Here is a 24914-nt window from a genome sequence, read left to right as displayed (position 1 = left end):
GCTGGGATTAAAGGCGTGCGCCACCACGCCCGGCTTAAATGCTGTTTTTTTATAAGACTTGCCTTGGTCATGGTGTCTGTTCACAGCAGTAAAACCCTAGCCTAAGAAGTTTTCTATTATTGACACGTGGAAGGAGGGGAAAGTTGTATCCGGTCACTAAAAGAGGAGGTGGAGGGAATCAGAAAACATAAGGGTGTTGGGCTCAGAGAGAGAGGAGACTGGGAATGGGGAGGACCTCTCCACACTGGAAACAGAGAAGGAAATAGAAGGCAGAAGGAAACCACCTGCTCTGTTTTTCAGTGCGTTGAGCATGGATTTCTCTTGACCCCTACCAGCAGAGAAGAGTGAGGAACTACCACTGAATTCAAGCACTGCTGTGAAAACCTACTTCATTCTGCCTTCATGTGGTATTGGCTATTATTGTTATTTTCCAAGGAAGGTGCTATATAAACAAAGCCCAAGGATGACTGCACAAGGATGTCTATACAGCCACCAACCACATGAACCTGAAGACACTTATGGAGCAGCACTTACACAGGACTACTTCATTTGAGAAAAGAACCTCCTGGCCATGTTAAGTTTTTATTCAGAACAGAGAAAGGAAGTATTTTATTAAAATGAAGCACACGCAACTGTCTACCTTCAAAGATCTTTGGACAACAATTTTAATATGCAGTACAACCTCTATGTATTTTGCATCCTTTCTGAAATAGAGGAGATTTTTACTTCAGCCAAATACAGGCATCATTTTTACTCTGCTGGTGATCCCTGCATTCAATACAGATGAATGCATATCATGAATATAATGGGAGCGTGCTGATAGCTATTTCTCAGAGATTGTAACAAAAATGTAGTTTCCCTCTGTGCTTGAACCAGAAAACAAACAAACAAGACTTCAGTAGCCTCAGCAAAACTGGCTCTATGTTAGTTTGTCCAGGCTGCTGGCCCTGAACACTACCATGGGTAAGATGGTTTTAATCATTAAATGCATGTAAAGTAGAACTGAGTTCCATAGGATGTCATAGGATGTTCTATGACAGACTCTCTGCTTCAAGTTCAGCTTGAAGGGAGAATCGCCAGCAGGTCACTAAAACCTTCTAAGTATCTGTGCTTTCTCCTCTTAGGGATGGAATGAGTTCACAGGACTTTTATGAAGATGGAAGGGTAAGCTTTTGTGTTTACAAAAGGGGTGTTTCTGTCTCAAGTTCTGTTTCGTAGACCATTGTTCATTCAAACGCCATCCACTAGCACTGACTTTGGTGGCTACTAGGAAGCCACTTTGGACCACCAACTGTGGGCTCTGGGACTATGGGCAATACCTTGTCTACTCTCAAGACTCTTGACAGTTCTTGTTCTTACAGAACATGCCCTAATACACAACCACATCAGGTTTGTTTATATGAGTTTATTTTATATGATTCTATCTAAACTCAACAGTGCATAGGTCTCCTGGCATACATCAATCCCCACTTTTCATGAAGGTAGGTCCAGACTGGGATGCTGAATCAGAGGACTGAGTGAGGTCACAGGACTGATGCCCAGTCTTCCCCCAGGAGTCATCGTATCCACACAACAGACTGTGAGTTCCCTATGCAGGAAGCGCCTGCTCCCAATTAGATGCTCTTACATCTTGCTAAGCCTCCTGCTGCTGTTTTCTGCATATTTTATTATAATCTGTTCAGTGGGGATGACATACAGATGGTCAGTATTATGCCATTGTGTTGAAAGGTTCAGGGACTTCAGGGAACAAGAAATAGAAGCACTTTCTGGTATTTATAGTTTCAGAGTCCATCAATTTTCTGTCAACACAACTAAATTTGTCTTGCCTCTCCTTGCAAGTGGAATTATCTGGATGCGTAAAAGGGACAAAGTTAATGTGGTCTTGAGGATGATTCTGCAATGCTTTGTGAGGCATCCCTAGTTGCTAAGGGATGAGGGCGAGAGCATGCTAGTTCAGGGTCACGGGACAATGGAAGTAAAGAAAGCTGTGAAAGGCAGCTTCCCCGGGGCCTCCGTGGTTAGTCTTCAGAGCTGGATAAACATACTTGAAGAAGAGGGATTACTCTCGGGTCCACATTAGTAAAAGTGATCCCTTTACTCTTTAGCTCTAAGGACATAGAGGAGATTGTACAGAGAAAGCAGTGCTGGGGTGGGGCGAAGATGCCTCTATTAAAAAGGAATACTAACTCTCTTCCCTAGAGAAAGGATAGTAGTCTAAAAGGGCTCGTCAGAACCCCAACAGCCATCAATATTTAATCGGCCCTTTTTCCTGTTTAGTCTGAACTTTTTCCTCTAGCATATAAAATAATGGAATCAATATATGACTTAAATTTTTTTTTTTTTTTTAAAAAGCACATATTCTAACAGCTTAGAGCTGCCGGATACACCCTCTTAGGAACACTCCTGTAAGTTGTTGGCTGTGTGCATGGATGGGAAATACAGCTCAGGAGGCCAAGGCTTCCTGCTAGGTGGAAGGCCCACACACAGGAGGACCTGTGCTTTGTGATAGCAGATCTGTTTTTTGTTTGTTTGTTTCTTTGTTTTGAGACAGGGCTTCTCCGTGTAGCCCTGGCTGTCCTGGAACTCACTCTGTAGACCAGGCTGGCCTCGAACTCAGAAATCCACCTGCCTCTGCCTCCCAAGTGCTGGGATTAAAGGTGTGCACCACCACCGTCCAGCCAGATCTGTAAATCAATAGAAAAATATCCTAACCAACAATATTCTCATAGATAGCCAAGGAGTTTACAAAGGCTTTAAAGAGAAATGGGCCTCTAAGGTAAAAATCTCTCTACAACTGATACTTTCAAGGTTTATAAGGGATACCTTAGGAATTTTACATTGACAAGAGAAGTTTTGGAGAATTAATCAACTTACCTGTTTTCCAGGTTGTTGGGATTACTGGCACAAATCCATAGGTCAGGAAATCCTTTTTCCTGGTAATTGAAAGAGGAAGGCAGAACTCTCCATTTGAGACAAAGATCTGACCATTAAGACAAAAACACAAAAGAAATGAATCTATTTAAACAACAAACAAACAAACAAACAGTCAGTTCAGCCACACCCGAAGCAGTGGCCCTTTCAGCACACACCCTTGCACGTCGACCGTCTATTCCAGCCTTCCAGGAGCTATATGCAAAGCTCTCCAAGAAATGTGCAATCATCATCGTGACTCCTCCAGGTTGGTTGCTATTACTTGTGAGCAAGGAACCTCGCTAGACCACCCTCTCCCTTTTGACTCCCATGGTTTCCAGCCCACTCCCATCCACTCCACTTTCCATTTGGATCCACAGAACTGACAGAAAAAGTGAAAGTCAAGATCTGTAAGTCATTCACACACTACCCTCCTCTGCCTGTTCTTTCCCTTGATCTTACTCCTTGTGTGCTTCCCCTTACAATTCCTCCTTGCCTTTATGCCCAAGGCACACAGCTGCCTTTAGGCTAAACCTAAATTTAATCCTGGATTCCCTCTTGACACAAAGGTAAACATTTCCTGCACTCCTGAGGCAAAAGCAGTTTGCACAGCCAATAAGCCCTTGAACTACCTCCTACAGCCTGTGGATCTTGAGAGAATGACTTAATTTCTGTGTCAGAACAATCATCTGTTAAAAAAAATGTTTCTACTAGTATTTATAGAAAGAAGAGCTGAGGATAGATGGCTTTGTAGTATTAATGACGATAAAAATCAACACCACTAAACACTTTCTCAATCGCTTAGCAAAGTTCATATCTTAGATCACATGTTCACCTTATGACATAAGTGCTTATGGGTTATAAGCACCACCCTTATTTTCTAAATAGGTGATTAATCCTCAGAGATATCCAATGACTACCGGGATCCCATATGGCTTTTAGCCACTGGAATCAGCGTTTCCTTAGCAGGCATCAAATATATGTAGTAACTATTGGGCATTATCATTGTCACTTGGCAGACTCTCACATACTGTCGTCCATGGCCTCATTCCATATTCCATATGGAACATGCCATATTCCATTTACTAACTCTCACTGGAACACATCAGTTCATGCATTTACATCTCTTCCCTGGGTCTTCTATTACAAAAGGCTCTACCAGCACAGGTCTGACCATCCCTCATTAATTCAGAGTTTTAGTCCATTATCATCATGACAGGAAGTATGGCACGGTGCAGGAAGATATGGTGCTGGAAGAGCCGAGAGCTCTACATCTTGATCTGAGGACAACTAGAAAGAGACTCTCTTCCACAGGCAACCAGGAGGATGGTTATCCTTCCACACTGGGCAGAGCTTGAGCACAGGACCTCAAAGCTCACCACCATAGTGACTCAATTCCTCCAACAAGGCCATACCACTGTAACAAGACCACACCTCCTAATAGTGCCACTTGCTATTGGCTAAGCATACTCAAACCACCACAGAGGTATTGGGAAATTCTCAATAGAAGGATGATTTGCCCCTGCATCAAATCATCCTTCACGGAGTTGCCTTACTGGAAGTTACATCTGACTCAATAATTCCCCCTGGAATGTGTGGGGGAGGCGCTCTTCTGGTACTTGTCTGTCTTATCTACTGGACTTCCGGGTGATAGAAAGTATATTGTCCTTAACTCCAAGCCCTTTGGAGAGCAGGTTGAAGGTGTATCGAGTGCTTGGTGATTTCATGTTGCTGTCCTACTACTGAGAATTTCCCAATGCCTCTGTGGTAGTTTGAATATGCCTGGCCAATGGCAAGTGGCACTATTAGAAGATATGGTCCTGTTATGTGGCCTCATTGGAAGAAGTGAGTTACTGTGGGGTCTTATGCTCAAGCTCTGTCCAGTGTGGATGGATAACCCTCCTCCTGGCTGCCTGTGGAAGGGATTATCTTCCTGGTTGTCGTCAGATCAAGATGTAGAACTCTCAGCAATTCCAGCACCATGTCTTCCTGACACAATGATAATGAACTAAAACTCTGAAATTGTAAGTCAGGACCAATTAAATAGCGTCCATTATAAGTATTGCCTTGGTCATGGTGTCTCTTCACAGGAATGAAACCTTAATAAGCCCTAATTATATTTGATGCTAATTCCGGTCTCCTGTGAGGGATTGTAAACAAGGAGTGAGTCAGCATTCGAGTGATTTCCTGTAAACCTGCTTCCCACCTTAATTTGTAAAATAAATGAGAATTGATGATTAGGCAGATAAAAGGGAAGATGGAGTGGAAGGTGGGAAGAGAGAAGAAGGAGAAAATGGAAGAGGGAGAGGATGCAGAGGAGGAGGAAGAAGAAGAAAAGTGGAGCAGAAGCACATGGCCTGGAAAAACTACAAGTTCTAAGGGATCTCAGAGATGTGGAAGATGGTAGTGTAGCTATAGATCTGCCCAGTCTAGGCTCACAGCATGTATTCATATTAATTGAGTTGTGTTTTCATTGCCGGGGCATATTTGGGTTGGAGATATAGCACAACACAACCTCCCATTGTTAATCAAAAAATGTTGCCTTGGAATTCAAGACACATAAAGGCATTTCCCCAAGGAAATACTTGTATCTTTCTTCATTGACTCATCCCCCCACTTATTTTGTTATTAAGATTACAGAAGTCCTATTAGCCTCAGACACAATATTACATATTAAAAGTAGGAAAGTGTTATATACTAAAAGCAGGAAAATGGCTGTTTCTGGTGCTTTGATCACAAATATTTCTAAGGTGCATATCTGATATTAGCTATCTTTCCCTGTGCCTTATCCCTCGTCTCAAAACCCAATCATAGCAACTATCTCATATGCTGCCTGTGTCATGACATCTCGCCTACAGTTTCACACTCACTCCATCTTCACCCCATGCTCAAAAACTTTTTGCCTCAAACCTTCACATACCCAACTTCCCCTCTATTGTACTTATGTAAAATTCTTGCCTAGACAGTAACTCCTCAGAGGCAAACAGCAGTTTTTACCCTGTGTTGTCTCCTTAGCCCCATGACTTGACCCTTTAGGAAATCATGAACATTTGTTAGATTGGCACTCAGCACTCACCGCATTGTAGGATGAATGGGATAGCCATGGCTTGTCTTCTTCGCCATTGGAGAGACTCCAAAGAGCTGTCTGTGTCTTTGCTATGCTGATATTTAAATTCGTCCCAAAACAGTGTTAGGTTTCTATTACCTGAAGGGGAAAAAAAAAGACAGTGTAAGGACAAAATAAGTAAGTAACACAGTCAAGGTGATTAACAAAGAAACGTTTACATGTAAGTACAAATACAATGTAATTTCCACCGTGTAGAAGCCAAAATATAAATAAGAGATTGATGTACTGTTATCTCTGTTTGGTATTTATAGGTGGAATATGTTTATTGATTTATATGCTCTTGCATTTTCAGATCACGCACAATAATGAGTACTATCTTTACAATGAAACTAAAGACAACAGCAGTTATAAAAAGTTACACTTTTATTGTTGCAATAAAACATGGTGACATTTAAAGTATTATTCTTAAATAGTCCCAGGAAGAGCTATGCTAATTAATGTGTATAGGCCATTTTTTAAATTATTGCTACAAATATTTATCATTCCTATCACGCAGACCATATATCATCACTGGTTCTGTTTTTTTCCTGGGCTGTGTTCTCTGTTCCGCTTTAACCCTAACTTCTATAATGTTCTTTGCTAGGAAATGGCACTCATCTCAGAAGAGTGTTAGGATCTCTTTAAGAAGCTGTGTTCTTATCCACTGATCTAGAAATTTCACAGCTGTGTATACACTACAGAATTATTAGAATAGCAAAAAATTGGGAAATAACAAAGAAGGTTATGGATAACTGATAAACTCCAATTTCAAACAGGGAAGAACCCTGGGCATCTTGAAGAGGATACAGGAACATATAAATGTAGTGTCTTACAAGGCTCTACAAAACACAGCTTTTATTTTTAAAATATACAAGGCAACACCAGAATATACTGTTTTTGTAACTACTAGGTTGGAAATACTTTACTAGAAGTATGAAAAATATTATTTTTAAACATTTTGAAAATTTATTTTTTCTGTGTATTGGCACTTTGCTCACCCATAAGCTTGTATACCATGTGTGCCTAGTGCCCACCAAGGCCAAAAAAAGATGCTGAATCCCCTGGACCAGAATTACCGGTGGCATAAAATTCTATGTGGGTCTTGGGAATAAAACCTCAGTCTTCTACAGGAGCACAGAGTGCTTTTAACCCACTGGTCCATCTCTTCAAGCCCCAAATGAGGTTTTAACAGTAGATATCTTTAAAGAAGAAAAGGGTAATGAAGAACGCTAAGGAAGGTACTTTTACTTTCTGTGAACACTTTCTAATATTTCCATGTGCACGCAGGTACTATTTTTAAAAGGATCATTAATAAAAAGAAAAGAACCAAGTCTTCCTATTTCACCTAATATGGCAACCACGGCATATTATTTATACAAATATGGCATATATAAATATGGCAATATTATTGCACCTAATATGACAACCTAGCCATGTGGCTATGGAACTTCTGAAATACGTCCACAGAGAACACCATCACCAATGTTCACATTTCCAAAAGTGCATTCGGAAGTATAAACCCTAGAGATACTGGAAACAAGGCCATTCTTCACATGTTTAATTTTAAAACAAGCAGACCAAAAGGTCAGTCTTCGAAACAGATTTTTCTCCATGAGCTAGACAACTAAAAAGAACTCACAGATCCCTAAATTTCTATCTTGATGCTTCACTAAAATTTTCCTGACTCTTTCAAACAAATCCTCCTTAGGCACGGGCCTGGTGAACTCTCCATTCAGACTCAGTATCTGCCTTTTGCTTATTATTTGGCCTTGGAATTTCCATCTCGCTGAGGATGACTGAGGTGGTTTGAATGAAAATGGCCCCTTGAGGCTCATGCATTTGAAAGCTTGGACATCGGTGAGTGGCAGGCAACATTTGTGAAGGATTAGGAGACATGGCAAGGTTAGAGGAAGAATGCCTCTGGGCTTTGAGGTTTCAAAATCTCAAGTCAGTCCCAGTCTCAGTCTCTCTCTGTCTCTCTCTCTGTCCCTTGTCTCTGTCTCTCTTCCCCTACTCCGTGCAGATGTGGATATAGAATTGTCAGCTACCTCTCCAGCATCATGTCTGCCTGTGTGCCACCGTGCTTCCCACCATGATGATAATGGACTACACCTCTGAAAAATGTAAGCAAGCCCCCAATTAAATGCTTTCTTTTATAAAAGCTGCCTCGGTCATGATATCTCTTCAGCAATAGAATACTGACCAAGACAATTACAATTACTCCCGATCCCACTGTCTCCATTTCTTAGTAAACGAGTTAGGTTTATATGGTGTTGAGAGGTGGATCAAGATCATCAAAGCCGGGTGACGACTATGAACTCAGTACTCTCCAACAAGCAACCAACCAACTAAGCCCCTGCCCCCACAGCCCTGTTATTTAGTCGTGGTCCACCTCATCCTCCACTTCTCTAGATCCTGAAGGACCACTCTCTTGAATCTGAAGTGGATTACGAGAATTGCTCCTCTGATTTTCATATTAACTATTTTGTCATTCCTATCTAAGGGATGTCCTATAGATTTTAATGATATAGAATATATGCTGGCTCTGATACATATTATTTGCAAAATTTTGGGCAAACTGCTAAGTTTTCTTATCCATCAAGTGAATGTTGGGTAGGCAATATGGTTCAGTAGACAAAGGTGCTTGGTGCCAAATCTGACAACATGAGTTTGATCCCTGATGATGCACAAGGCAGAAAGAGAGAAACACACCTTACTACCTGTCCTCTGACCTCTACATATATCCCCAGACATAAACAAAATAAATAGATGTAAGAAAAATAATAAAAACTCTAGTGATAACACATGTTGGCAAAGGTGTAGAGTAATGGAACACTCCTCTATTGCTTGTGAGAGTGCAAACTTGTACAACCACTCTGGAAATCAATTTGATGATTTCTCAGAAAACTGGGAATAACTCTCCTTCAAGACCCAGCTATACCATTCTTGGGACTATACCCCAAAGATACCCCACTATACCATAGGGACACTTGCTCAACTATGTTCATAGCAGCTTTATTCATAGTATCCAGAAACTGGAAACAACTTAGATGTCCTTAACAGGAGAATGGATACAGAAAATGTAGTTCAGCTACACAGTGGAAAGCTACTCAGCTATTAAAAAAAAAGACATCATGAATTTTGCAGGCATATGGTTGGAGCTTGAAAATATGATCCTGAGTGACGTAAGCAAGAGGAGAAAGACATGCATGGTCATGGATGGAGGTGGAGACAATCATTGCAAGCAAGTTACCTTAGACCCAGAAAAAAAAATCAACATTGCATGATCTCTCTCTCTCTCTCTCTCTCTCAAGACAAGAGAAAAATAATGAACTATATTATGAAAAGTGAATGATTATAGTAACTTGTCTTACAGGATTACGATAAAGATGAATATGAGATACACTGAAGCAAAGAATGAGAGAATAGGATGCTCTCAAACCAGTTTTACCATCTAGACAGAAACATCACTGGCCGAATCTCTTGAGTGTAACTATTTTGGGACTTTGGAGCCTATCAGAGGATTACAAAGCCAGTTCAGCTCCTACCCAGTAGTCCCCACTCATCCTATCCACCCTAACCCTGTGACAGAAAGAGTCCCTGGAAAAGCTGGTGCACATTTTGATAACTCAGACTAAGCAAAAAAGGTTGACCAATAACTGCTTCCCCAGTGCCAGGGGAACCCAGTGCTGGTCCTCATGAGGGGCAGAGGATGAAGGAGGGCCACTGACATCACAGGTCCCCATTGGCTCCAGGAGATCTGAGGAGCTGATACCTTTTTCTTCTAAACCTTTGCTTTTTCTGTGATCTCACTTTTGGGAGCTATGTTTGGCAAGCTAAAGAAAAGCAGCAATCTGTACAAGAGACATTTAAGTGACCAGAAGGTAGCAGAAGATCAAAATATACCAGAGAAGACTTAAGTTTACATCTCAGGCTGATCCTCTGCCAAGAGACCACCTTATAACAGTAAAATCAAAATAAAACACAAGAGGCCACAAAGGTCAGACCCAGTCTCCAGAGTTACCACACTCTCAGATTCCAACACGGAGTTTTCAAGAACAATATCCTAAGGCATACAAAACAAAAGGAAAACTAAGCCAACAGAAGCTTTACTTGGCAAACATCTACAAAAAACTTTAGAGCAAATTCTAAAAGAGGAAAGAAAAAAAAAACCCTGAAGAAAATGATGTAAAAACAGAAGTACCAGAGAAACATGAATACTAGTAAGAAGCAGAAAAGAATTCCTGAGCAGAGCCATCCATTAGCCAAAATGGATGTTTCCCTGAAGTGTTCAAGTGCAGATTCTAGCAGGAACAGGGGAGAGCCAGTGAAGTTGAAGATGCAATAATGGAAATTATGTGTGTGCGGAGCAGAAAGGAAAATGACCACAAGAAAGTGAACCGAGCCTCTGAAGCCAGAGTAACCCCACCATGTTGACCAACATACATGCTGTCACAGGTCTAAAAGGGAGGTTAGAGGATGGCTTTGCTGGTAAAGTGCTGCTGTGCAAGCATGAGGATTTGAGTTCAAATCCCCCACATCCACTTTCAGTGGCGAATACAGAAGTGCATGCCTGTGATCAGCCCTAGGAAGGCAGATACAAGAAAATCCCTGGGCTCGCTGACTGGCAGGCTAGCCCCGTCAGTGAGCTCCAGGTTCAGTGAGAGACTTCATTATAAAAGCTAAAGTCATTTAAATAAGTAATGACAAATTGTCTCCATATTTGATTAAAGGCATTAATAACGATATCATATGCAAGAACTGTAAGAATTTCTAAGTAGGGCAAACTCAAATATAAAACAATACTCATTATAATCAAGCGGTTAAAAGACAAAGACAGGTGTGTGAGCATGCATGTTAGTGTGCATGTGTGTACATATATATTTATATATAAATATTTACTGAAAATAGATTTGTTTTCATACAATATGGTCTGATGATAGTTTTCCTCTCCCGATGCCACTCAGGTACACTCTATGTCCCCAGCCACCTAACTCCAAACCCTTTCCTTCTCTCTTTAGAAAATAAACACACAAGCAAAATAAACAAATGAGAATTTTAAAAAAGAAAAGGCACAATAAACACACACACACACACACTAACATTACTGAAGTAAAGAGGCTATATATTAACATTAGAATGTTATAATTTTTGTGTAGTAAATATGATACATACAAAGAAAATGGCTAAAGAATTTAAGTAACAGAAAAAGAGATGGGAAATGAAAAAAAAGGGGTGTCTGCCTATAATCCCAGGACTCTGAAGGTGGGGACCACATCCCAAGTCTGAGGCCAGCCTGGGCTGCATACTGAGACCTTGTCTGAAACAAGAAAAATAAACTAGGAAGGAATTTAAGTGCTTCATTACAGTAATCAGACAGACACAATGGAAGAAAGTAAACCAAGAAACACGGAACAAATAAAAAGCTGTAAGGCATCCAGAAAACAATCAGCACAATGACCAAAGCCCCTCTCTATCAGCGGTTACTTTAGTGTAGAAGAGAATGTAGTCACCATTCAAAAGACACAAGTTAGAGTGAATTAAAAATATGATTTCTATATGTGCTGTACAGATGCAAATGAGACAAAGAAGAAAGCTATGTCTTTTGATACTAAGATGGAGACTGGTTACAAATAAAATTATAAGAAGGAATATTTCTTGCAAACAAAACAACCACAAAGAGCAAGCATGGCTGTGCAAACATTAAACAAAATAGATTTCAAACCACAACTGGTCACAGGAGACAATGAAGAATCTTAAATATTAATAAAAAGTTCAAAAGAGCAAGAAGATAAAACAATTACAAACAGATGCACCTAACAATAAGCTAAAGAAAAACAGGAAGCTAACTGGCAAAATTCACATGAAAACAGCTTTACAAAAGAGACTGGATACTTCATCCTTAACACAGTGTTTTATGCTATTTATGTGATTCAGTTTTAGAAATAAATAAATATATAGAAAATTTTTCATTTCATCTAGGTTTTCCAATTTGTTGGTATATTATTGCTCATAATAGTTTCTACTGATGGTTTTTTTTTTAAATCCCTGGTTTTAATGTTTCATTCATTCTTTTCTCTTCTTGGGGTCCTCTTCCTTTTTCCTTATTCTAACTAAAAGCTTGCCTGTGTATCATTTATTAATCCACCCCTTTTATAGAGCAACTAGAAAATGAGTTAGAGCATACAACAGTATATGTTATTAACCATATCTTAAAATTAAGTCTAGGAGCTTTAAGTAGAGAAGCCACATTCACACCATTGTTGTATGCAAGCAGTAAGAACCAGTTGCCATGATCCCTTTGGCAGCGCTAATGCAACAAATTTAAATAGAAATACCAGGCAAGAGAAACTTCAATACAAAAAATATCCTCAGTAAAAGCAAATGACAAGAAGAGACAGAGACAGCAGCAAGTCTGTCCTGTCTACCTGAGTGAGTTCAGAGCAGAGGACATTGAGCTTACAACTAAATGGCAGCAATCTAAACCAGAAGAAGCCCCCGGGGTGAACGCCAATTCACCACACTTTGTCACCACACCTTGTCAATAGGCTTTCCAGCCTCTAACACTGCTGGGAAACAACTTTCTCTTGCTGTAGCCACCTTTGGTATATATTTTATGGCAGCCACAGCAAATGGCTGTGCAATTCTCTCTAACTCCAGACATCCACTCACTCTTGGTTTCCTCAACTGCCAAGAATTTCAGATATTACAGTGTATTTTATGCCTTTCTTTACCTCTACAATCAGCTTTCTCAAATGCACTCCAGGAATATTGTTTAAATAATATGGCATAAAGCTGGGGGGGGTGGGGCTTCACACCTATAAATTCTAGCACTCAGTATGCTGAGGCAGGAGGATCGCTATTTATTCAAGGACAGTCTAGATCACACATTGGGTTTCGGCAGCCTAGACTTAAGCGTGTGCCTTTATCTCAAAAACTAAACAAAACAAAAAACAAACAAAAAACCAAACCAATCAACTAATCCACTAAATAATATCAATAACTTAATAATTACAAATAAATAGAGCAAGGGATAAAGTTCACTAGTAAAACACTTGCTAGCAGAAACAGTGCCCTGGGTCCATTCCCCAGTACCTGATGATGATGATGATGATGATGCTTTAACAAACTCCTCCTCTGCAACCTTTCTAGCGCCTTCCCTCAGTACCAAGAATAAAAAATATCTAGTAGGAATTCTTAGGTTTTTTTTTTTTATCTTCCATCTTTGATTCTTAGTTCACTCCATTCCTCTTCCCTGGCCCATGACATGACACTTTAGCTATAGAAACTTCCTGACTCCTTAACATAATGAATCTTTCCAAACCCAGAAAGAAATAAAAACATGTATGGTATAAATGGTATTTTCTCTAACCATAATAAAATAAAATTAGTTATCACTTAAAAAAATAAAACAAGCCAACCCCACACCAAGTCAGGGATGGCAGGATGACGGGTGGTGTGACTGACTGGTGGTCCTAGAGCTCAGAGGTCTAAGAGAGCTCTCTGAGCCTGCAGTCTCAAAATAGCCTGGGCCAAAGCATGGGATTTCCCATGAATTAGAAGAGTGGTGGGAGGGGTGCAAGTGAGAGTTAGAGAAACGGGGACAAAAATGATGTCATTATATTATACTCTCAAAAATAAAATAAAATAAAATAAAATAAAACAAAACAAAACAAAATAAAGAGAGTGTTTTTCATTTTTTTAAAAAATGGAAAAATATGAAAACGTAAAAGAAAAAGGAAAGGAAAGAAGAAGAAATAGGAAAGAAATAGGAAGAAAACCTGGGAAATCCATATATTTGTGAAAATTAAATAGAGTACTATTAAGCACCGCACTAGGTTAGTTTCTGGTGCTATGAGCAAACACTGGCCAAGTGCAACTGGGAGAGGAAGGCTGCACGCCTGTGTCATAGTCTATCAATGAGGGGAAATCAGGGCAGGAACTCAGCCAGAACCCCATCGCCAGAAACTGAAGGACCACTGAGGAATGCTGTTTACTGGCTTGCTCTCCAATGTTTGCTCAATTTGCTCAGTCCAGAACCACCTGTCTAGGGGTGACACGTCCCACAGTCACCTGACACCTGTCACTCACATCAATTATTGTGGAGAGCCGTGCTGCGAGCAATCGCTGTGGAGAGCCATGCTTGCAGCGAGCAATCGCCATTATAAGATGGCGCTGGCCTCCGCTGTGCCTAACTAGTAAACAAACCTTGTATGCAAGTGCAAGAGTGAACTCACTCCTAGTCACTGCCCATTCTCGGGGCGTAATAGTGGGGTGATGGGCGAGCAACAAATCAGGAGCTGACACGCCATATCAGGTGCTGAAACGCCATGGCTGAGGGCTATATAAGCGACTCCATTTTCTGGGGTCGGTCGTCTTCCTGAGAAGTAAGCAATAAAGCTTTGCCGCAGAAGATTCCGGTTGTCCTGAGTGAGTTTCTGCCGGTGGGAACAAAAGCTCGGGATAAATTATCAATCAAGAAACTGCTTCACAGACTTGCCAACAGGCCAATCTAATAGAGGCAGATGCCCAAGTGGGGTCCCTTTTCCCAAGTAACTGCAACTTGTATGAAATTGACAAAATAAGAATTACCCAATGAATCCAAGAAGAGGTCATAAAGAAATTGGAAAATATCTATCAACAAATGAAAACACAGCAACAACAAAACCCACAACACACTAAAATGTGTGAGAGACAACAGAATCAATGTTATGGTGGAAATTACAACTACAAATGCTCATAAAAAATGATATCAATCAAAAACCTAACTTTACAATAAAAAAAAAAAAAAACTCGCTGAAAAATGGGTCAACCAAACCTGAAGATGGCAGAAAGGAATAAATAAAAGTCAGATAAAAGATGAAGTAAAAAAAACAAAAACCAAAAAATCAACATCAATAAAATAACAATTTGGTTCTCAAAGAAAAAAAATCAAGTGACTGACAAACATCTGCTAGATGGACTGAGAAGAAAGAGCTAAGAGATTCAAGTCATTACAATAATGAGTCAAGGGAGAGGCATGACTACCAATTCTACAGTGGGAGAAAAAGGGATACTAACGTGAGCAATGCTATGGCAGTGAACTAGAAATGTACACATAGTGGCCAAATTCCAAAAAAGGTAAATCCTACCAGGATAAACCCAGGAGGAGGGAAACAGAAAATCTGAACAGAGTTATGATGAGTAAGGAACTTGAATCTGTAATCAAGAGCATACCCTGGGACAGGTACTTGCTTTTCCGTTTCTCTTCCCATTGCTGTGATAAAGTACCCTGAGCAAGCAATGTTAGGGAGAAAGGGCGTGTTTTAGATCACAGTCTAAGGTACTCATGGCAAAGAAGTCAAGGAAGCAAGGGCTTGAAACAGTCGCTCATATCACATGCAGGGTGAGGATTCTAGTGCCACAAATGCATGCTTTGGTGCAATATTCTGCTTCCTCCTGGGGTGTCTTGCTGCCCATGACCAGAGAATGTTCCCATGCACAATTCATAGATGTCTCCCCACATCGGTTAAAGTAACCATAGTAAAGTCTCATACGCATGCCCAGAAGCACAGCTCCCCTGTGATTCTAAATTCTCTCAAACTGAAAATAAACATTGAACATCAGACTTATTAAAAGATAAACTAACATTAAAGTTTCTCCAAGTTTCCTTAAAAAAAAAAACACTGAAGAAGAAGAAATACTCCTTTGTAACTCATTCTATAAGGGAGGCATTACATTGATGATAATTCCATAACAAAATCCTACAAAAAAATAAAATTATAAGTCAACATTCTCTTGGTAGATGCAAAGATTCTCATTAAAATGTGAGCAAACTAAATCCAACGACATATGTGTGTATGTGTATTACAATACAGCCCTGTTTATTCTTAATTCAATGTACAAAAATTCAATGTGCAAAATCAGTCAGTGGGATGGACCACAGTAAAATAACAAAGGGGAAGCCATCTGTGAAAGATCCAGCATCCATGCAATAAGAAGAAAGTGAAATGATGGGAGTTATACAGTCAGAGAGGTGTTGAGAGAGAGAGAGAGGGAGGGAGATCAGAGATTACAGTGAGTTGAAGGCCAGCCTAGTCTACACAGTAAGTTCCAGTCCAGCCAAGGCTACATAGTGAGACTAGAACTTTTTTTTACGTGAAAGATGGCAAGTATTTAGGAGAAGGTGCAGAAAGGAGGAAATCTTGTACACTGTTGGTAGGGATGAACGTTTGTACAGCCAATACAGAACAAAACAGAGGTGGCTCGAAAAAAATAAAAATAGAACTATCTTAAAACCGCTCTTCAGAGCATGCGTATACCCAAAGGAAATGTAGAATAATCATCTCCATTCCCAAGTTCATTACAGCATTATTCTCAAAACAGGCATGACATGGAATCCATCTAAATGTTAGAGGAATGGTCTGAAACACACAGTAAATACACACATTTGGCATTGAAAAGGAAGCAAATCCTGCCATTGGCAACAGCACCTATGCACATGGAGGGCATTAAGACAAAAAAAATAAATAAATAAAGCCCAGAAAGGCAGATGTCCCATGGTCTCACTCATAAGTAGATCTCTAAGAATTGAGTTCATGGGAACGAAGGGTACAATAATGGTTGTTCATCAAACTACATAAAATTTCAGTCATGGGGAATATGTTCAAGAGATCTACTGCACACCATGGTGAATATAATTAACAACAGACTTCAGAACTTCTAAGGGAAAGAATTTGTATAATTGTCCAAAGCAGTATCTTTCACAAGAGATCAGATGTGGGAGAAACCCAAGTATCTATGGACAGACAGATAAGAAATCAAAATACATCCTATATATAAAATGGATTAACCGTCAGTCATAAAAAGAAAGGCTATCCTGGCACATGCTTAAACATAAATGAAAAACCTTCAGGCTATAACTAAGTAAAATAAATGTCATAAAAGACAAATGCATTTATGTTGAATACTGAGTCAAACTTACAGAAAGACAGAAGATAAGGGGATGGAAATGACTTATTGTTTCATGAATGCTGACTTTCAGTCTTAGAAGATCAACAGAGCTCTGGAAACAGAAACAGATGGCAGTGACAGCCATGTAGAATTATGTACTTAATGACACCAGCTTGTACATAAAAAAGGTAAAGATGCTAAGTGTTTTATACACGTAAAAATGTATAAAATGTAAAAGGGGGGAAAGAGAGATGTACAGTCAGATATGGTGCAGTTGTACTGCATCTGCCATCTCCCATAACCACCATTCTCACAGCATGGCTTTAGCATGGAGCCTAGCATTCTGCAGCAATGTTCCTGCTGGTATTCCTGACCAGACTCTTTGTTAACCTGTTTGAGATAAAACGAAGTTGAAATGAAGTCTCTGTCATAAAACATTAACGAAGACAGTGAATGCCATGCAGCTAACTTGCAGGATGAATATCCACGATGATCTCTAGCACAAACCCTGTAAGACTGGGAACAGCAGGTTGTTGGTAATCACACAGAGTGCATGCTCCAGTCTGGGTGATGCTCTCCTCCCTGCTCTGAGATCACACTACCCTTCACCGTTTAACACCTCCTATCTTTCGCCTTCTGCCTCTGCTCTCCAGCGGATGATAAAATCTTAAGAAGACACTGGGTGTGCACAGTATCACGGGCTGCAGTACCCAACATAGAGAGCTGAATGTTTTCTTTAAATATCTGCTTGATTTGTCCAGATTATTGAATATTTAATTATACAACTGAAGTCTACCTTCCTTAGCTATTTTCTAAAGTATTACATAATACTAAAGAACTACTGCTTAAAGGCTAATTGGAAATTTCACTAGCCCAGACATCTGGAAGATCAGACCAAATTAAAGACACATGAATATACAGAGAATGATAGTATCAGGATAGTGTGATAGCTCAGCAGTAAAGGAGTTTGAGTCTGATCCCTGGGGCCCACATTGTGGAATGAGAATGGACTCCAGAAATTTGTCCCTGACCTTTGTCTGTGTGCCATGGCCTGGCCTGGCCTATACAAACTCAAGGAAGAGATCAAGGCAAAGAAATCAACTGGATGTCTGCAGGGTTAGAAACAGCTCTCACTAACTCCTGATGGACACTCAACTATTTCCATTCCACAAGAGCCACAGCGACATAAACAGCTCGCATCTGTGCCAGTCGTGGTATTAGAACAAATTTGCTGTGGGCTGGATTCTGGAGATGAGAAAATGTGCTCATACGCAAGAAGGCCAGAAAGATCACAAGGAGAGGAATCCATGCATTCCATAGTGATCATGATGATTGACATTAAAAGGTACAAATGTGTTGACATTTTCAAACTGTGATGCAGGAAGCAGGCTCAGAATCTGCACTCATAAAAGTTCTTGTCTAACCCAGTCTAGCAAGAAATAAAATCAGTAATAATGACCCTTCAATGTTTTAGTTTTGGCCTTCACGGAGTGGCATACAATCACAGATAGATAAATACATGGATTGCTAACAGATACTAACTTTTCAGAACTTAAAAAGTAATTCATTTTTCAGAATATATTTATAGTGTTTCCAGCCACCAATGAAGTAAGCCATGCAGATGATCCACAATCAACTGACTACAACATTTTTATTACTTTAGCATCTCTAAACTCGGCTGATTCAAAACTTCCATTTACTTCTGTGAAGAGTAAAAGACCAAAAGCTCACAGCTAACACTCAGAATTATAACAAAATATATAACTGGAGACGTGTTTAAAAACTCAATCCATTCATTCCATTAACAGGATAATCTAGGATTGATGTAAATCGAATTAAAATCTCTCTTTCTACAACAGAGATCTGTGAGGAAAACTCTGAGTAGTAAATCTAAGTTAGGTTATGTATAGAATATTTTATTCAAAACTATTTGCATTACCAAACTGTAATGGTTATATCACTGTAATTTTCAGGAGTCTTTTAAAACCTGAAATAATTTGGAAAAATTTTTTTTATTCTCCTGATAAATTGTCATCTCAGAGGTTTAATGCCTCTGTTTGCTAACCTAGGCCTAGTCTTGGAAGCTCCTAGCCTCTGTACCATCTAACCTAGGCTCAGAATGTTTTCAGCCTCTGAGACTTACTGCTAAATAAGCTCACCTCTTTCTAGTTCTTTCTGATCTCTTGCTGGCTGGTTCAACTAAGCTGTTCTGGCTTAAACTCCTCTCAAAGCTGACTGATTCAATTTAGCTTCTCTTGGCTTTTCCTTAATTGCTCTTCTTTGCCTGTTACTAACTTTGGCAATATGTTTTAATCTCTGGCTTCTTCTCACTCTCTGGCTTGCTCTACCTTCACCTGTGTCTAATCTCTCTCTCCCTCTCTCTCTCTCCCTCTCTCTCTCTGCAACCTATCTCTTTACAACTGTTCCAGTAAAACCCCTCTTTTCTCCCTCTGCCCTGCTCTCTCTAACTGTCTGGTAAAACTGCCTCTTTTTCTTTCCTCCCTGCACTGCCCCTCAAGTAGCTTCCCTTTCCTCTCTGTTCTCATGAGAGTTGGGCATATCCTGTTCTGTTAAATCTTTCTCTGATTCCTTACTTTGTCTGCCACTCAGTTAGACCTTTCAAACATGGGTGCTTCCTTCTACAAGCGAAAGTTTACATTCATTGTTTAGGATTAAAGGTGGATGTTAACAGCATACTTGTTTTCCAGCCAAAGAGATTAAAGGTATGTGCTAAGGGCTGGGCCACAACACAGCTAGAAACATCTTTTGTTCAGTAGATAACACAACCTTGGGGTTCACAGTGTGATCAAATATTCTGCGACAATTATTTATTGAAAAAAAATGTTGAAATCCAGTAACTTTAGTCAAGCTCACACAGTTAGATTTTGTCTATAAAGATAAGAGAAATAAGGGAAATAAGGAAACATAACTAGGTGTGTGTGATTGAAACATAGTATGCAAACACATGAAATCATCAGAATGAAACCCATTATTAGATATAGTTAATACATGCTAATTAAAACATTAAAATGGGAGAAATACAGTTGCCTCCTGGACATCAGCTAAATAGAAAGCACAATGGCACCCAGGCCTTCAGCTGACCCAGGAAAGAACACCAATCAAGACCAGCCTTCCTTTACCCACTCCCTCCCTTATCAACAGCTAATAATCACTGGGCTCTGAGTAAACCAAGTCTCCAGATCCACCACATAGGAGAGAGAACATGTACTTGTCTACATCCGATTCAATTACTTAAAACTGTCCCTCAGTTTTACTACTTTTCTGAAATGGACAAGATTTCATTTTTCCTTATGGCTGGATAATATTCAGATGTGCTTATTTACTGTGTTGTAAAGTCCGCTCTTATCCACTGAAGGGCACCTAGGTTGCTCACCCTAGTTATTGGGAATGGTGCACTGGACACCACAAATGTGTCTCTTTGCGTGTTGGTTTCATTTTCTTGAGGCCAGTACCCAGACACGAGATAGCAGGGTCAAATGGAAGAATTATTTTTAGTTTCTGAAGGCTCTCCACAATGCTCTTCCTACTGGTCGTACTAATTTTTATCACCTGGTCAATGGCAGTTCATTTTCTCTTCACACCTCACCAGCATTCATTACTTTATTGTTTTGATAACAGCCATTCTAATAAGTGTGATGACATTATTGCAGTGTTTAGGGACACTACCCTCATGACTAATAGTATTATATTGAACTTTTTAATATATTTATTGGTCACTTTATTTCTCCTTTTATGAACCAGTGGTCCTTATCACTTGGATCTTTTTGCTGTTCTTGGTAGATTTAGAGATTTTTGTATATAGTGAACATTAATTCTTTGTCCTGGGAATGTTTTCTTTCATCCCATAGGCGTCCCTGTACTTTATTCCCATAGATATATTAGTAGATCTAATTCTAATCATATAAAATGGCTCACAATGCTTTGAAGCCAGTGTCAAAAAGTTAGTGTCTACACCAATGACTTCAAGTTTTCCTCGTGTTTCATAGTTTCAGGTCTGGATTTCAAGTCTTTGATTCATTTTAAGTTGATTTGTGTACAGGATGAGAGATCAAGGTCCTATTTGATATATATGGACATCCAGTTCTCAGCCTTATTTTCAGTAAAACCTTTGAGTGATTTTACATTTAACTTTTCAAACTGCTTGTGCTGTGTGTAAGGCCAGCCACTCAATGACTGCTTTTCTTGCAGATGCCTGGGCATCTTAGCCCCAGTTGGAATCTGTGCCATTCTGCTTAAGGGGGATAGAAAGGAAAGAACAAGATACTTCATTATGACAAACCTTCAAAAGAAATAGAGGACAAAATAGGTTTCTTCTGATCTGTCCTCTCCTTAGGAATAAATTACTTTTCCTTTTTTTTAGAGGATGTAATTTTACTTAGCATTTGTTACCACTTTCTTTGGATACATTCATTTCCCTGTCTTTAAAATATGAAAATCAAAACTATATATACCTAAGCTATGCCTGATGGCACAAACCTATAAATCTTAGCACTCATACACACAAAGCAAGAATATTCTCACTTTTAAGACCAGCCTTGCTGGGCGGTGGTGGCACACGCCTTTAATCCCAGCACTTGGGAGGCAAAGGCAGGTAAACTTCTGAGTTCGAGGCCAGCGTGGTCTACAGAGTGAGTTCCAGGACAGCCAGGGCTATACAGAGAAACCCTGTCTCGAAAAACCACGCCCCACCCCCCCAAAAAAACAAACCAAACCAAAAAACCCAGCCTGAGCTATATAAGCCCTGCTTCAAAACAGCAGCCGCAACAACAACAAACTAAACTCCTAAATATAATAATTATATTAGTTACTTGTTGCTTTAATAAAATAAGATGACCCAACGTGGTTTATAGAAAAAATGTATTTTGGCTTATGGTTTCAGAGCATCCATAATGGCAACAGGAGCAAGGAGCTGAGACATCACACCTCAACCACATCAACGAAGCAAAGAGAACAAGAACTGGAAGTAAGGTGAGGCTCTAAGCTCTCAAAGGTCACTTCTACTGATGTACCTCCTCTAGCAATGATGAAACGGCTAAAGAAATCATAACCTGTCTCAAACAGGACTACCAACTGAGCACCGAGGTTTCAAATGCTGTAGCCTATTAGGGCATTTTTTCATGACACTAGCCACAGTAATCTGAAACATCTTAGCATCTTGTTGTCATGGCCTTGTGAACTGCACCTGTCTCCCTTGTCCCTAGTTAGGAGGTTAATTTTCTAGCAGGACTCTCTTAACATTACTCAGATGTTCAGGAGACCTGATGAGTGATTTAATATTCTTTTTTTTTTGTTGTTGTTAGATATTTTCTTTATTTACATTTCAAATGTTATCGCCTTTCCTAGTTTCCCCTCCAAAAATCCCCTATCCTCTCCCTCCTCCCCCTGCTCCCCAACCTACCCACTCCCTCTTCCTGGCCCAGGCATTCCCCTATACTGGGGCATAGAACCTTCACAGGACCAAGGGCCTCTCCTCCCATTGATGACCAATGAGGCCATCCTTTGCTCTATATGCAGCTAGAGCTAGTCCCTCTGGTTGTTTTCTTTGATTGGTGGTTTACTGGTTAGTTCATATTGTTGTTCCTCCTAGGGGGCTGCAAACCTCTTCAGCTCCTTGGGTACTTTCTCTAGCTCCTTCATTGGGGACCCTATGCTCCATTTAATGGATGGCTGTGAGCATCCACTTCTGTATTAGTCAGGCACCGGCAGAGCCTCTCAGGAGACAGCTATATCAGGCTCCTGTCAGCAAGCTCTTGTTGGCATCTGCAATAGTGTCTGGGTTTGGTGGTTGATTAGGGATGGATCCCCAGGTGGGGCAGTCTCTGGATGGTGATTTCTTCAGTGTCTCTCTCTCTCTCTCTCTCTCTCTCTCTCTTGTTTTTTTTCGAGACAGGGTTTCTCTTTGTAGCCCTGGCTGTCCTGGAACTCACTTTGTAGACCAGGCTGGCCTTGAACTCAGAAATCCGCCTACCTCTGCCTCGCAAGTGCTGTGATTAAAGGCATGTGCCACCACTGCCCGGCCTCCTTCAGTCTCTTAAGAGGTTTCCTCATCCAATTAGAAAAAAATTAACATCTTGAATTTAATTAACTATAACATACTGGTCTCCCATATAAGCTAGGCTGGCATTAAACTTGAGGCTCATGGCATGGCTCAGTGGTATCGAGTATGATGTAGCATGCCATATGTAAACAGAGTAAAGGATATGTTCATGGAATGGATGAAAGAAGAGTTGGTATCTCACATAGATACCCTGGCACCCCTGATCATCTTTTAGCTTTGTTTTGTAGCAAAGGCAGCTGAAATATACTCACTAAACATGACTAAAAAGCATAAACAGCATAATTTCTGTGCCCAGAGTCCTTATGATGAACATAAGATCTGTAATTGTTTGAACTCCAAAGTCCTTAGCTAAAAACTCGACCTTCATTAAGGTGGACATGAATCAGCAGACTGATTGACAGTCTTGAGGTCTTGATCCAGGCATAACGGTGAAAAAAATTTAGACTTAAAAATAAAACCATATTAAATTCTAGGCAAAGCAACTTTGTGAGAAATTTCATTGAAGAAATAAATACTTTAAAAAGTAAGTAAAAACAACTCGTTTGCCATAATATAAATCTAGTATATATCTAGATGATAGTTCTAATCACTTAAAAAGCTGGGCAGTGGGTGAGAGCCAAAGTGGGAGTTTGTTGCTTATTTGTTTGGTCAGGTGGCTGGGGGTTTTGTTTGCAGCAGAAACCATTCTGGTGAACTTCTGAACTGTTCTGTTATTCATTGGGAGCTGAAGTGACCTAAGAATTCTAAACAGAGTATGCATTCCAGTTAGCCAAACAGCCAGAATGTCCCCCTGGCTTAGTATCTTAATTATCTCCAACTACTCTCTCTTGTGTTTTCCTTCCCAACAAATCTTAGCAGGAGAAAGTTATGTTGCTTCTCTGTCAAATGGTAAAATTACCAACGAATGGGTATCTAACAGGAAGTTATTTTTTACTGGCTTTAAAAAAATTGGTATGCAATATATTTTGCTCACATTTTTTCCCTTGCCCAAGTCCTCCAGCATCCCCTATTCCTTGTCACCCACCTAACTTCATGTACTTTTCCTTTCTCTCTCTCTCTCTCAAAGTAAACAAACAGCAAAAGTCAAACAAAAAGGCACATAAATACATAGAGTCTATTTTGTGTTGCTGCCTACTTTTGAGCACAGGGCTTGCCCTGGAGTGTGACTGATATATCCAGTCTCCATTGGAGAAAACTGATTTCCCCTTTCCCTGCAGGTGTCAACTACAAATAGGTTCCTGCTAGGGTGGGACCGTATGTCCACTGCCCCTTCTTGCTGGAATTTTGTCTACTTTGAATGTGTTCAAGTTTTGTGAATGTTAGCACCGTTTCTGAAAGTTTACATGTACTTCACTCCTGTTCAGTCTAGATGCTGTTTCCTGGGACTCATTCAAGACCTGTGTTTCTTACAACCTGTTTATTTCCTCTTCTGCATAGATCCATGAGTCACAATAGGAGGGTTTTGATGAAGACATTCTATATAGAGCTGAGTGTTCCAAGGTCTCTCACTGTCTGCACCTTGTCTGGTTGTGGGTTTCTATACTAACCATCATCTACGGCAAACAGATGCTTCTCTGATGAGGGTTGAGCAAGACACTGATCTATGGGTATAACTGTATACAATTAGGACTTATTTTGTCATTTATTTAGCAAAATAATGGTTTTTACGCCCCCCCCCCATGCCCATGACCTAGTCTTAGGGTCTAGTTTAGTAGTATCAGGCATGGGATCCATCTCATGGAGCGGGCCTTAAATCCAAATTTTTAAAAAGTAGTTGGTTACTACTATAACATTTATGCCTCTGTAACTCCTTCCATGGGTGTTTTGTTCCCAATTCTAAGAAGGGGCACAGTGTCCACATTTTGGTCTTCATTCTTCTTGAGTTTC

At 40.0% G+C, this 24914-nt stretch overlaps 1 protein-coding gene across 1 annotated transcript in view; it reads right to left on the bottom strand.

The window, feature by feature from the left end:
* Morc1 (MORC family CW-type zinc finger 1) overlaps window positions 1–24914 on the bottom strand; it is a 188581-nt gene that overhangs the window by 66002 nt on the left and 97665 nt on the right. The window contains exons 15-16 of the mRNA XM_021185413.1: window positions 5987–6115; window positions 2875–2980 (exon numbers count right to left, since the gene is read on the bottom strand). Of these exons, the coding sequence (XP_021041072.1) occupies window positions 2875–2980; window positions 5987–6115 (235 nt within the window). The remainder of the gene's footprint in view (window positions 1–2874; window positions 2981–5986; window positions 6116–24914) is intronic.

Source organism: Mus caroli, chromosome 16, assembly GCF_900094665.2.
Source record: "Mus caroli chromosome 16, CAROLI_EIJ_v1.1, whole genome shotgun sequence".
In the NCBI taxonomy this organism is placed as follows: Eukaryota; Metazoa; Chordata; class Mammalia; order Rodentia; family Muridae; genus Mus; species Mus caroli.
Note: the sequence above shows the minus strand (reverse complement) of the source record. Positions and strands in the feature narration are given on the sequence as shown.